Source organism: Miniopterus natalensis, chromosome 18 (genome assembly GCF_054644295.1).
Source record: "Miniopterus natalensis isolate mMinNat1 chromosome 18, mMinNat1.hap1, whole genome shotgun sequence".
Lineage (NCBI taxonomy): Eukaryota > Metazoa > Chordata > Mammalia > Chiroptera > Miniopteridae > Miniopterus > Miniopterus natalensis.
Genome location: NC_142098.1, coordinates 24,019,016 through 24,031,779, shown reverse-complemented (window position 1 = coordinate 24,031,779; position 12,764 = coordinate 24,019,016). Strand labels below are relative to the sequence as shown.

Genomic DNA, 12,764 nt, shown 5'->3' with positions numbered 1-12,764 from the left:
GGTGAATTCTGGCTGTGAGAGAAGAGACAGAGACCAATCTGGAGCCAGCCTTGGAGTTGACCAGGCAAGAGATGGCTGACACTTACCCCAGGGCAGGGGTGGCTAACACAGGGCCAGGGGAGCAGAATGTGCCCTGAGGGAAGAGCCCCCTGCCCTCGCTTGCAGTGGACCCAACATTGGGGCCCAGGGGATCAAGGATGACTCCCTGGTTTGGGCTGGAGCAGCTGGGTGGGCAGTGACGCCATTTCCTGAGATGGGGACAGCTGGGGGCCCAAGAGTTGTGCTGCAGCCCTGCCAAATTTGAAATGCCTGTTGGGCAGCCACGCAGGGACGTCCACCAGACAAGCGGCTGTCCCACCCAGAGCTCAGTGGGGGTTGGAGACACATGTGGGAGCCACTGATCTAGAGGCAGCTTTGAAAATAATTATGGGACCAGATGCAGCCACCAGGAGACACAGACTAAAGAGCAAGCAAAAGAGCTGCCGTGGCCCTAGAGGAGGAGCCATCGGAGCGGTGGCAGGAAAATGGGGGGGCAGAGCACAGTGTCATTGGTGGCCAGAGAGGAGCGTTTCCAAAAACCTCTGCCATCCCTGACCTTCTCTAGCACCGTCAATGTTCCCCAGTTCTTAGGGACAGCAGGCGGCCTTGGTACCCTCTTCTCCTCATCACCACCCCCTTTGCCTGTCCCTCCACTCCCCCCCCAGCTGTCCCACTTGCCTGTGGTCCCTGGAGAGCGCTGCCTGGCAGCAGACTCAGCTGTTGGCCTCTGTCATGGAGACGGCAGCAGCTGCAGGCGACGGGCATTTGTGACCATTTGTCAGAACGTTCCCCTTCCTCCCCGGCCTGCCCTTCTGGAGCATTTCTAACCCATGGCCCTGGAGACGGGGCTCTTCTAGGGCTGGGAGGACCAGGAGGGGACAGGAAGTGCTGTATGTCCCCTGCTGATGGGCCAGGCTTTCTCCTGTGAGCTGGCTGTCCCCCAACTCATGTTACCAGTGGCTACCCAACCAGGGGTCCCATTCACCATATACTGTGCACCCCACACAAGTTGTCACTAGTCTTGGCAGCTGCCCTCTGAGTAGCCCCCATTGTCCAGGTAGGTATTGCCTCCAGTTGGACGTATAGACATTGTGTCACACAGCTGGTCAGGAGCACCAGGCAAGCAGGGGAGCCCCCAGGCGATGGCAGAGCCCTGGGAGTCTGCTCTTCCTCCCCACACATCCCTCCCACCCCACCCCATCCCCCCAATAGCCCTGTTTCGATTTCTCTGGTGGTTTCTTGCCCAAGTCTGCTGATTCCAGCTGGGCCTAGGCTGGAACCCGCCTGTCCACCGTTGGCACTTAGTGGTTTGGGATTTTTTGGGGCCCGGTGCAGGGAAGAATCTTCTCTAGCCTTGCCCCAAAGCATGGCTGGTATTTAGAGGGAAGCAGGAAACCAGTCCCTGATAATACTGAGTTTACCTCGAGTTCAGTGACCTTATCCCCCCAATCCTTATCCCCCCAAGACTCCCACTAGAGAAGAGACAGTGGAAAGGACAAGTGACCCTAACTAATCCCATGACCTTGGTCAAGTCACTTCGCCTTCCTGTGCCAGCACTTCATCATCTGAACAGCAAAGATAAAACTCAGGATGTTATAGGGTTTGCTCATCCCACAAGTGCCTCTGAGCCCTAGCTACCTGCAGGTACCTCTCCAGGCAGCAGCTGCAGCGTGAACTGCACAAATTCCTGACCCCAGGGGGCCTTGTGGGGAACTGCAGGTGTCCGTACACAGGTGACCAGCACATGGAGAATTTGTCAGATGAAGATGAGGTCCATCCAGAAGAGTAAAGCTAGGAGGGGGCAGAGAGTGCTGTGGTACATGGGAGATCAGGAAGGTCGCCAGAGGCCCTGCTGTTTCTCTGAGAACTGTGCTCCTTGGCCTGGGACAGAGTTGGGGAATAAAGACAGTCTGTGGGGCTCTGGAGTTGCTGGGCCAAGGTGAGCAGTTTTGGGAGGCATGGAACCAGGCCCACTGTGAACAATGCCCAGCTTCCCCTACAGTCCCCACACCAGCCCCAGGAAAAAGCAGGTTTCCTCAGGGTGCTGAAAGACCAGGGAGAGGTTCCAAAGTGAGGCCCAGAGGTTTCCATAACCTTTGCTTTGCTTGCTTTCCAGGCAGCTCTGCCTCCTGCTGAACGCAGAGAACATCTTCCACTCGATGGCAGACATCCTGCTCCGAGAGGAGGACCTCAAGTTCGCCTCGACCATGGTCCACACCCTCAACACCATCCTACTCACCTCCACAGAGCTGTTCCAGCTGAGAAACCAGCTCAAGGACCTGAAGACACTGGTACTGTGTCCACGGGCTCTGGCCTCAAGTGCCATCCTGTGTGTGCATGGGCATTCCGCCGTGCCGGCCCACCCCTCAGCCCCAGGAGGTTCTTGGGGAGGAGACGGAATGAAATTGGAGATCTCCCTGGTCCAGTGTAAAATACAGATGCCCCTGGGTTGGCTACATTAAGTGACACTGTGGGAGTGAGACACAGCTGGTTCCTTGGAGCTGAGTTATGGGCAGAAGTCTCTGCCCACAGAAGGCTATGTGCTCTACTCTGGGGTCCACGTGCCCTCCCTAACCCACTCAAGGCTATGCCTTTTCTATTCATTGACACCCACTCCCACCCTGGCACTGCCCCCTTTCACAGAGTTCAGTTCTGGGCCGGACCCAATGGGGTGATGCCCTCTGAGGACTGCCACCCTGTCAGGGTCAGGCCTGTGGGTTGTCACCCTGCGGAGACCAGGGGTTACTGCTCTCTTTGCCTTCCTCCTTGGCCCTGGCCCTGCTCTCCCTCAGCTAGACACATGTGTCTCGAAATGCACCCTTTTGGAAGCCAGGGTGTCACAGCGCTGCCTGTCCCAGGCTTTGGGTGAGGACCCACCGGGGCTGATCAGAGACAGGGAGGCACTCATCATCCTACCATCCTGCTCTGGGGGCCACAGTCAAGGTCCCGTTCAACCCGGGGATGGGGGCTGAGCTACAGATGCCTCCAAGGGTTTTGTTCCCCAATCTGGGCCGTGGCCACCCTCCACACCCCCTTTCCCAGCTCAGCCCTTCTCGGAGCCTCAGGCCATCCAAGCCTGGTCTGAGGGCATCTGGGGCCAAGAGGCTCAGAATGATCCAGGCCACACCCCTGCCTCCTTCCTGTGGTTCCTTTCAGACATTCGCAGAGGCCTTAAGAATGTTCCTCAGGGCAGGGGCTCCCCCTAATGTGGGTTCAACTCCTGGACTGGTTTCCGAGTGCAAGGTGGGCCCCCGAGGAGGGAGGGTATGTGGCGCATGAGGACGGGAGGCGGGTGCTTCAGGGGACATCCTCCCCACCCACAGGCTGCAGGACCGCAGGGTCCCAGAGAGGACAAATGCTGTTATTTGCCAAGAGCAGAAATGCCAGCACAAAGAACAGGCTCACTCCCCACCAGGCCCTGTCCCTGCTACCACGTGGCTCTGTGGGGCCAGGAGTAATGACAGGGTCTGAGGAGGAGCTGTCAGCGTTTCCTTTGTGACAGCACGTTCCCAGCTGGGCTGCCAAACAGCGGGGGTGCTGAGCTGGCTCCTGGCTGTCCAAAAGGTCCCTTCCCTCTCAGGCCCCACATGGACCCTGGTGGGGAGGAGGCGGCCTCTATTCACTACTCACACCTCTCCCCCAGGAGAGCCAGGACCTGTTCTGCTGCCTGTACCGCTCCTGGTGCCACAACCCCGTCACCACGGTGTCCCTCTGCTTCCTCACCCAGAACTACCAGCACGCCTACGACCTCATCCAAAAGTTGTATCCTTTGCTTTCACTGTTCTTCCTGTCCAGCTGCTAAAGGACAGGTGCTCCCTTCCCGCCCGGGGCTGGGCCATACTCCTGCTCACTCCTGCCCATGCCTACGCCTGCCCCCAGGCCTGTGGCATCAGGACCCAGTGGGTGCCCTGAGGAATGTATTTGCTTTGGGCAGCAAACAGGGTCATCTGGGGCCCCATGGAGGGGAGCTGGCCCTGGGGAAACCTCATAAGTTGGTGATCAGGGCTGAGCAGTAGGTGCACTCTGCTTGCTGTAGATGGGCTGGGCCTATGCTGGGGCGGGCGGGAGAGAAGGCTTGGGAGCCAGGAAGGAGGTGGCTGGACTGCAGCAGGTAGGCGGAGGTAAGGCCTGCAGGCTTCAGCTGAGTGTCAGTGGTGATGCTGGTGAAGAGCTCAGGGACCTTCAGGGGCCACAGAGCCAGAGCAGCAGGCTCAGTAAATGACACAGTGGGGAGAAGCGGGCTGGACAAGAGTTCTTAGGAAGAGGGAAGACCCCCCCAGCCCAGCTCAGCAAAAGGCATCCGTGGTCAGATTTTGTTTAAAACAAAATCTGGGAATGCCTGGTATGTGACCCTGGATTGGAGCTCCTTAGGATGCAAAATTGGTCTCCTTCCCTGATGGGCCTAGAGTTGGAGGGTAAGGAAAGAGGAGCCCTAAAGCATCTCCTTTGAGGGTCAGATGCAGCCTTACCTGGCTCCTTCAGGATGCCTGTTCTTCTTCCACAACCTAGATTTTCTTCTCTTGGTCATTGGTGCAACCCAGGGACCACAGGCCACACATGTGCCGCAGTCCTGACCTTGGCCGGGCTGACGGGCATCCACTCAGGGAGGAGCAGGGGCCTTTCCTGCCCAGCCCTCCCCCACAGGCTGAAGGGCCATGATAAGAGTCTTTCAGAGCCCAGAATTGCAGGGGAGAGAGCTGCCCGAGCAGAACCCGAGTGCCCAGGCAGGGGGGATAGCTGTGCCACTTTTCATTTAGAGGGACACAAAGGCAAAGAGGAGAACAGACTAATGGCCTTTGTATGCAGAATCCAGCTTAAGCAGAAGCAGGTTTATGCCTTGGAAGCCCGACCCAGAGGGAGGAGGGTTGCTCTGAGCCACTAGGTCAAGTCCCTGGGTCTCAGCTCTCCAGTTGCCCCCATCACATCTGAGGCCCCTCACAGAGACAGAGGCTGTTTTGGCCCAGTGGGCAGACTTTCCTTGACTGCCCACCCAGCGGGGACCTGGAGGTCACTGTGGATTTCCTCACGGAAGTGGACAAGCTGGTGCAGCTGATCGAGTGCCCCATCTTCACATGTAAGGGCCCTGTCTCTAGCCTCTGGCCTCTGGCCACTGGCCTCTGGCCGGCCTGGAGTGAGGCAGGGATGAAGCCACACTCAGAGAGGAGGGAGGGAAGGGGGGAGGGGAAGAGGGCAGTCACCCCAGGGATACTCTGGAATGTCAAGAATGTAAAACTGGGGAGGACAGTCAGGGTTGAGGAGACCAAATGGAGCAGGGCTGCAACACGTGGCATCAGAACATGGGTCCTGCCCATGTGCCTCAAGGTGGGTCTTACGAACACACCAGCGCTGACAGCAAAACCCACCTGAAGGTTAATATCATCCCTGCCGGGGAGAACTGGAGCAATGCTGTCGGGACAGGTGGGCAGCTGTCCCAGAGCTGTCCCCGGCCCCTTCCTCCAAACATGCCACCTCTGTCCTGGCTCTTGGAAGCTGTGGGGACCCTGGGCCCACCTGCACGTGCTCCTGTGCACCCAGGAACCACACAGTTATCTCTCTGCAAAGCAGAGTTGGCATTTGCTGGGAGCTGATGGGTGGGAGCTGCCTGATCGTAACACCCAGGCTGAATGTGCAAAAGTGGCAGCTGGCTGCGGCGAGCATAGCTCTTGGCATCTCAAACTTGGTGACTGAATGAAACTCGTGTGCTTTCAGTGCAGTAGGGAAGCCAGCCACCCAGGCCTCCTGCTCTCTGGCAGCACCTCTGACCTGTCAGGTGTAGTGTAGGGCAGTGCCAGGCCCCTGACCCCTGACTGCTGCTAACCCTGGAGCGGAAAGGCAGACCCAGGTGCTGAGAGTACCACCCCTTACTCTGTCCAAACAGAAGGCAGCTTCACCAAATAGCCAGGCACCACGCTGCTAGATGCCTGGGAGCCACAAGAGTGGAGGGAGACCCTGCTCCCAGTGGAGTGCACCTAAGCCTGTCCCAAGTGGTCCCAACCTGACATCTCATTGAGGGCCTCCCAGCGCAGCCAGGCGTGTGCTCCCCTGTAGTCAGGTCCATCCTGACCCTAGAAAAGCCATAGTATCTTTTGCAGTCCCAGGGCTTTGTTGGGGCAACCACAGCTGATGCACCCTGGTCCTGCCCAGCACCCATTCCAACCCTAGTCAGCCTCAACCCCACTGTTAGCTGGCTTGGTCCCAAAGCCCCAGCTTCCCCCAAGGCTCAGAGGGGAGAGTTGGACTTGGCCCACACTCCTGCTGGAGTTGCAAGGCTCAGGGACAACTGTTCAGGTCTCCACTGGTGGCTCCTGCCACCTAGGGCAAGGGGAGGGGCTGCAGGAGCCCCCTGCTTCTTAGCCCCAAGGCCTGGCTTCTAGCTGTCCCAGTGTCAGCCGAGACCCTGCAAGGCTGCTGCTGGGTGACGTGGCCTCTCCAGGAGTGTGTCACCCTCCACAAAGGGTTCCCTGGCTGGCCCTAGAGACATGAGAAGCTAGAAGCCAGTGACTTTCCTGGAGAGGCGAGAAGGCTGGGTCTGTGTCGTTGGAAAGGCTACTGGGCAGGGCCAGGGGTGTGTCTCCTTTCATCTGGTGGGGTGGCAGCAGGGCTGGTATCTGAGATGGATTCCAAAGCCCCTACCAGGCACTCTTGGGCTTGGTGTGTGTTTAAGCCACACACAAAAGTGTTTTCCATCCTGCCCTCAAAGCTGTTCTAATCCAGTCTCTCCAGCTTTCCCTATTTATAGCTCTCGTGCTGGCACATACGGAGCAGACAGGGGAATCTGCTACTGTAAGGCCCCAAGCCCCCTTGTTACCAGGGAGGCAGTGATCGTGGGGCAGGGGGCCAGGCCCAGCAGCAGGTTGGGCATCACCAGGCCGAGGTGACTGTTGAGAAGATCAGACAGACACGCAGGTGGACTGGTAGGAAGAATGATAAGATCATGGAGATAGCTAAGCACTACTGGACAGGGCAGGAGTTCCTGGCTATTGAGGAGCTCCTCCCTTATTCTATGCCACAGCCACCTGGCTGGCCCTCTCCTGGCCACGCTAAGGTGTAGTGTAGGGCAGTGCCAGGTCCCTGACCCCTCACCTCTGCCCTCAGATCTGCGCCTGCAGCTGCTGGATGTGAAGAACAACCCGTACCTGATCAAGGCCCTCTATGGCCTGCTCATGCTGCTGCCCCAGAGCAGCGCCTTCCAGCTGCTCTCCCACCGGCTCCAGTGCGTGCCCAACCCCGAGCTGCTGCAGACTGAGTGAGTTCCGGGCTGGGGCCTGCCACCCTCCGCCTCCATGGGGCCAGAGTTCTGCCACCGATCAAGGGCAGGGCCAGAGGAACCTGGTGAGGAAGCAGTGACTAAGGGGGCTGCCACAGGTTTCCCTTGCCTGGGCCTCACACCCCTCTGTCACTGCAGACCCTATCTACCCCACATACAGCCACTTGCCCGTGGGCTTCTCGTTTCCATACCAGAACACCAGGCTGGGGGGATTCTGGGAGTAGGTGGTAGGTAGTAGTAATACCTTTTCTAAGAACCAGGGTTAAGTTCATTTAAAAAATCAGAGGGTGTGTTGTAGTTACCCAGACAGAGGTCCCTGGAAAAAACTCCAGGAGGAGGAAGAGTTCATGCCCCTGCTCAGAGAGTAGTCCCGGGTGGCAGATGGGACAGACAACTAGATAGGGCCTAGTCCCAGGCCTCAGACAGTCCTCCCCTCCATCTATGGCAGAGGCTCAGACCTGGGCCACTGAAGACCCTGGCATTGCTGGGATCTTTTCAGCCCCTCCTGGGTGCGTGGGTGGGAGGTAGGGTACACCGATGACTGCACTGCCCAGGTCCTGCCCACAGGAAGAACAGGTACTAGACACACCTCTACCAAGAGGCCCAGCATGGGCAGCTCTGGCAGGAAGGCTGCAACCCCTTGGGGGGGTCCAGGCTCCCTCCCGAACCCACTGCTGGCTCGGCCCCCAGAGCTTGTTGGGCCTTGTCTATATTTGGTAACCCTTGGAGGCTTCGCCTCATCCACAGGCATTTGGCATCCGAGATGGAAAATTTCACTTGTCAGGTCACCATGGAAACAAGCAGAACCACTGAGATTTACGCTGAATGGAGCGCGCCCAGCTTGCATCAGATGCCCTGTGTGTCTAGAATTCCCTCCCAGGCTGTTTAGACCACTCAGCAGGCCTGGCATCTCGCTTCTGGGAGGGCCTCGGGCCTTTGCCATTGGGATGGACACAGGCAGCCTTGATCTGGTCCTGCCCAGCACTCGGCCCCTGATCCGAGCCCCTGTGCCCTCCATACCATTGGGCTCAGGCTCCCACCACCCCCCCACCTGACTTGGCCTCTCCACAGGCTGGGTGTGGGCACCTGACTGGTTGTCTCGCCCAGGCCACCTGGAGGGGTTTGAACCCTCAGCAAGACCCAGCTCCTGCCCATCCTGACCCTCTCCCCCAACAGCAGCTCTCCAGGGTGGCAGTGCTAGGCACTATCCCAGCTGCTCATGGTGCCACCAGGTAATCCCCAAGGGAGCAGGGAGCAGCTGAGGAGTTCGGTTTGCATTTGAGGGGAGAGGCCCTGAAGCCACACTGCACTTCACTGCCCTCACCTCCACACTGGCCTTTCCAATCCCTGATAGGTGTTAGGGTGGCCCTGCCAGGCACTTAGGAAGGAAGGTGCAGCAGGAGGGGGGGGGAAAGAAGGGAGGCAGGCTGCCACCCTGTGAACTCTGGTCTCCCCCCCACTTTCAGGAACCAGCCTGCCTTCCTGGGGGAGGCCTCTGGGCCAGGCCATTCCCTTCCCCGAGCTCTGCCCACTACATCTCCTTATCAGAACAGACGGACCCTCCCTGCTTGCCCCGAGCTGGGGTAGAGCAAGTCTGCAGAGGGAAGCTAGGAAGTGAGCATTCCTTCCGCATCTCCTGCAGTCAGGCAGGGAAGTCTCGGGACAGGGATGGAGGCCTCTGGGTAGCGGATCCTGCAGGTCAGGGGACAGTTCACAGGCCTGGATGAGGATCCGGTCTGAGCTCTGACCTCAGGCAAGCCCCCCCCACTCTCTGGGTTTCTTCATCAGAAAATGAGCATTTGGACTAAATGGTTGCTTGAAGCTCTGCCCAGTCTTCAGGGCTCTGGGTCCCCAGCCGTTCTTAGCAAGGTGAGGAAGGGACCTCAGGAACAGCTGGGGGAGGGGGTCAGGTTGCAGGGTTGGGCACAGAAGGACAGTCTCAGCCCTGGGAGGGGCAGGCAGCTGGAGGACAGCGTCAGGTTGCCTGATTGGCCTGCACGCAGTGAACAGCTGAGGGAGTTTCTGTGGTCCTTGCCCCTCCTGCATTCTATGTGCTCAAGGCGCTGCAGGGCTAGGGGATCCTCGCCCCCATCAGGCTTCCAGGCCACTCGCCCAAAGACCATCTCCTCAGTGAGGCTGGAGCGGCCCTCTGAAGGAAAAGCTGATGACGCCTGGTGGCAGGTGTGTGGGTGGGGTGGCAGGAGGGCCAGCTCTGGGTTCTGGAATCCCAGCTCTGTGCTGCTGGCGGGTGATCTCCACGCACTCTCTGACTGAGGGTTGTAAACATGCAGAGAACGTGCAGGCCCGAGCAGTGGCTGTGCCCACTATGACAGCAGAGAGAGGAGCCCTGGCCTCCATGCTCTGAAGAAACCACCTCCCACATACCCCTCCCTGCTCCCAAGACCTCAGTCCAGGAAGGGTCTACCCGCAGGGAGACTGAGTCACTGGGAACAAGACTACTTGCTACCACAAGGGTCCAGAGAACAAGGTGGGCCCACTCCTCCCAACCCCTACCCCTACCCTGGCCACATCTTGGCACATCACCCTGGGTTTGCCATTCATTGCTGGCATCTCCATGGAAACCCCTCATCTCACCTCCTCAGGACCTAATGCTTGGTTTGCCAGGAGTGTTGAGGGAGCAGCATACAGACCCATGGACGCCCACATCAAACAACATACTCCAGTGTCATCTTTGTGGCCTCATGTTTACAGGCCTGGGTTGTACCCCAGCCCAGCATCCGGCCACCCCCTGAAGTTAGAGGTCTGAGCTCCAGCGTGTGTCTCTGCCTTCTCAGAAGCCCAGGTTTCTCTCTTGGGACAGAGTTAGTGACAGGGAAGTCCCTGCTCTGTTCCCAGGGGAGTTGAGAGGAGCCACCACAGTCCAGAATGCTATCTGTAGTCTGGCCCCCCTTAGAGTGTCCCCACTTTGTTGATCTTTGTTGAACTAATGTTGCCTGAGCCCCAGCTCAGGAAGCAAGGCCTGAGGCCCAGGAAAGCAGCAGCCCTAGCAACCAGCCAGGGTGTTTGCAGGGAATGCATCTTCAACAGGAAGGCAGGGAGGGAACAGGCTGAGGGGAGGTACAGGGGGCCACCTCCAGGCTCCAGATGGCATCCTGACCATGGGAAGGGTTCACACTGCCCCTGGTCCTGGCCCAGCATCCTGGTAGATGGTCAGCAATGCCTGTCAGGCTCAGACCATTGGTCGCCTGTACCTTACCAGGAGCCAAACTCACTGCTGAGGGATCCATTTGGGTGAAGCACCATTGTGTTTCCCCCCAAATGAACGGAGCAGCTCATGTGCCCCAGGCCTCAAGCTGCCAGGCCCTGGCTGGCCTCACCTCAGAGGGCAGAGTTGTAGCCACGGTGGCTGCCCATCAGGCACCTGGGTGGGAGCTGGGCACCAGGCTAAGGTCTGGAGGAATCTCCCTTTATGGATGAGGAAACTGAGTCACATATCCAAAGTCAAATGGCTAGGAAATGATCATGTTACTGTTGGACCAGATCTGTCCAGCTTCTGTGCTCAGCTGCTGCCTGGACCCCCTCCACCCCCATATTAGGGTCTGTTAATGAACTCAGGACACAGAGATTCTCATGAACAGCCCAGAGCCTTCATGAGACCCCTTACCTCGAGCTCCAAGGGCCGCCAGCCCTCAGGAGCCAGAGGAAGATACTTGCCAGCTCGCACAGATCTGCTTCTCCAGAACAGTGAGGTTATGTGAAGGAGGAGCAGTCTATCATGAGACTCTGCTGAAGGGATGGTTAGGAGTGGGACGGGCCCAAGGGCAAGCTAAACTGGGTTTGAAGAGGGCAGCAGGGTGACTACCTTGCACAACTGTAGGGAACACCAGGCTCGTTGTAAGTGTGCAGTGTACAACCTGTGCTGCTGTACTGAGCAACAGGAGCTGTAGGAGCCATCAGCATGCCCATTGATGAGACCAGCTTTCCTTCCCTGGGGACAGGGAGTGCCTGCAGGCTTGTGGGCCCCAGCACTCAAAAACAGATGTCCTGCCAAGTTGAGGGGCCAGTAGAGACCCTTCAGCCATCCCTGTTGGCCCTAGCCCTAGCCCTGCTCCAGAGAAAGGGGCAGGCCTCCTCCCCCCTCATCCCTGGACCCTGTTCCAGGCCCCAGCTGGCTTCCTGGCTGGCTGCTAGCCCTGGCTTTCACCCCAAAGGGAGCCACTCGTAAACAGGAAATGCTTCCCAATGCGATGCCTGCTCTGGGCGCCTGCTGTGGGCCCTGTTGCCAGCCCACAGGCTGGAGGCCATATCCAAGCAGCAGTGTTGACTGGTCTCACCAACTACGGGGATGGGGATGTTCATGGGGCTCCTCAACTCTTCGGGGCTGTTGGGGAAGGATTTCTGTGCCTGAGGCAGACAGACTCCCCGAGGTTGAGTTCCACCAGCCTGTGGCCCTGCCCTCCTGCATCTGGTGCTGCCCCCTTCCAGCAGCCCCCACGTGTGCCAAGCCATTGACACTGAGCCCTTCTGCTCCCTCTCCCCAGAGATAGTCTGAAGGCAGCCCCCAAGTCACAGAAAACAGACTCCCCCAGCATCGACTATGCAGAGCTGCTGCAGCACTTTGAGAAGGTTCAGAAGAAACACCTGGAAGTGAGGCACCAGCGGAGTGGGCGCGGGGATCACCTGGACCGGAGGGTTGTCCTCTGACAGGCCTGGCATGGAGAAGGACCCAAGGAGTGGTCCGATGGAGCACTTGGGATCCTCAGGCCCCTTCCCCACAGAGCCTGAGGACCTGCTTCCAAAGCAGGGCTGGCCCTGCCACCAGCCCTGGGATGGGGGAGAGGGGAGGGGGTGGAGGAGGCAGTTCTGTCTACCTAAACTCCTCTCTCAGCCCAGCCCCCTGGGCCCCCAGCCCTGTCCAACATTCAGATAGAGCTGGCTTCCCACCAGGGTGGGGCCACAGCCTCAGATGCCACCTATCCTCTGGAATAGGTCTCTTTCTAATACCCTCTTGTAAAAGAGCTTGACCTCCCTAGCCCACCAGAGCTCTGGCCTCATGCAATGTGTGTGTACATACCTGTGTGCACATAGGGGCCAGCACGGAGGTCCATATGAATGATGCATCCCCTGCCCCAATAAAGAAATGACAGGAAACCCTCAACTTGCCACTGCCTGCTCCTTCCCACTGGCGTCTGCCCCTGCCTTATGCTGCAGCTGCCCCAGGACCTTGCCACCTATCCTGGATACCTGGTCTCATGGTAGCCCCAAGGAGTACTAGCTGCGTTGGGAGAGTCTGGTTACTACACACTCACTTGATAAGTGTGGGCCCTGAGGGACCCAGCTCACCCCTAGGACCTGCCCCTTCTTCGTGGAGAGCACTAAGCACTGGCCTGCCAGGAACCACACGGGCACCTAATCTGACTTTTCCATCCTGGTTGCTGAGGGGACAATGGAACATGTCCCTATTGGACAGATGAAATGAGTTCACCTCAGGAGTTTC

General features: G+C 58.5%; 1 protein-coding gene across 1 annotated transcript in view; it reads left to right on the top strand.

Moving 5' to 3' along the window:
• The window catches only part of VAC14 (VAC14 component of PIKFYVE complex), a 94,290-nt gene extending 81,886 nt beyond the window's left edge, over positions 1 to 12,404 (top strand). The window contains exons 15-19 of the mRNA XM_016196327.2: positions 2,156 to 2,330; positions 3,683 to 3,801; positions 5,034 to 5,113; positions 7,135 to 7,285; positions 11,809 to 12,404. Of these exons, the coding sequence (XP_016051813.2) occupies positions 2,156 to 2,330; positions 3,683 to 3,801; positions 5,034 to 5,113; positions 7,135 to 7,285; positions 11,809 to 11,971 (688 nt within the window). The 3' untranslated portion in view covers positions 11,972 to 12,404. The remainder of the gene's footprint in view (positions 1 to 2,155; positions 2,331 to 3,682; positions 3,802 to 5,033; positions 5,114 to 7,134; positions 7,286 to 11,808) is intronic.
• The last annotated feature ends 360 nt before the right edge of the window (positions 12,405 to 12,764 follow it).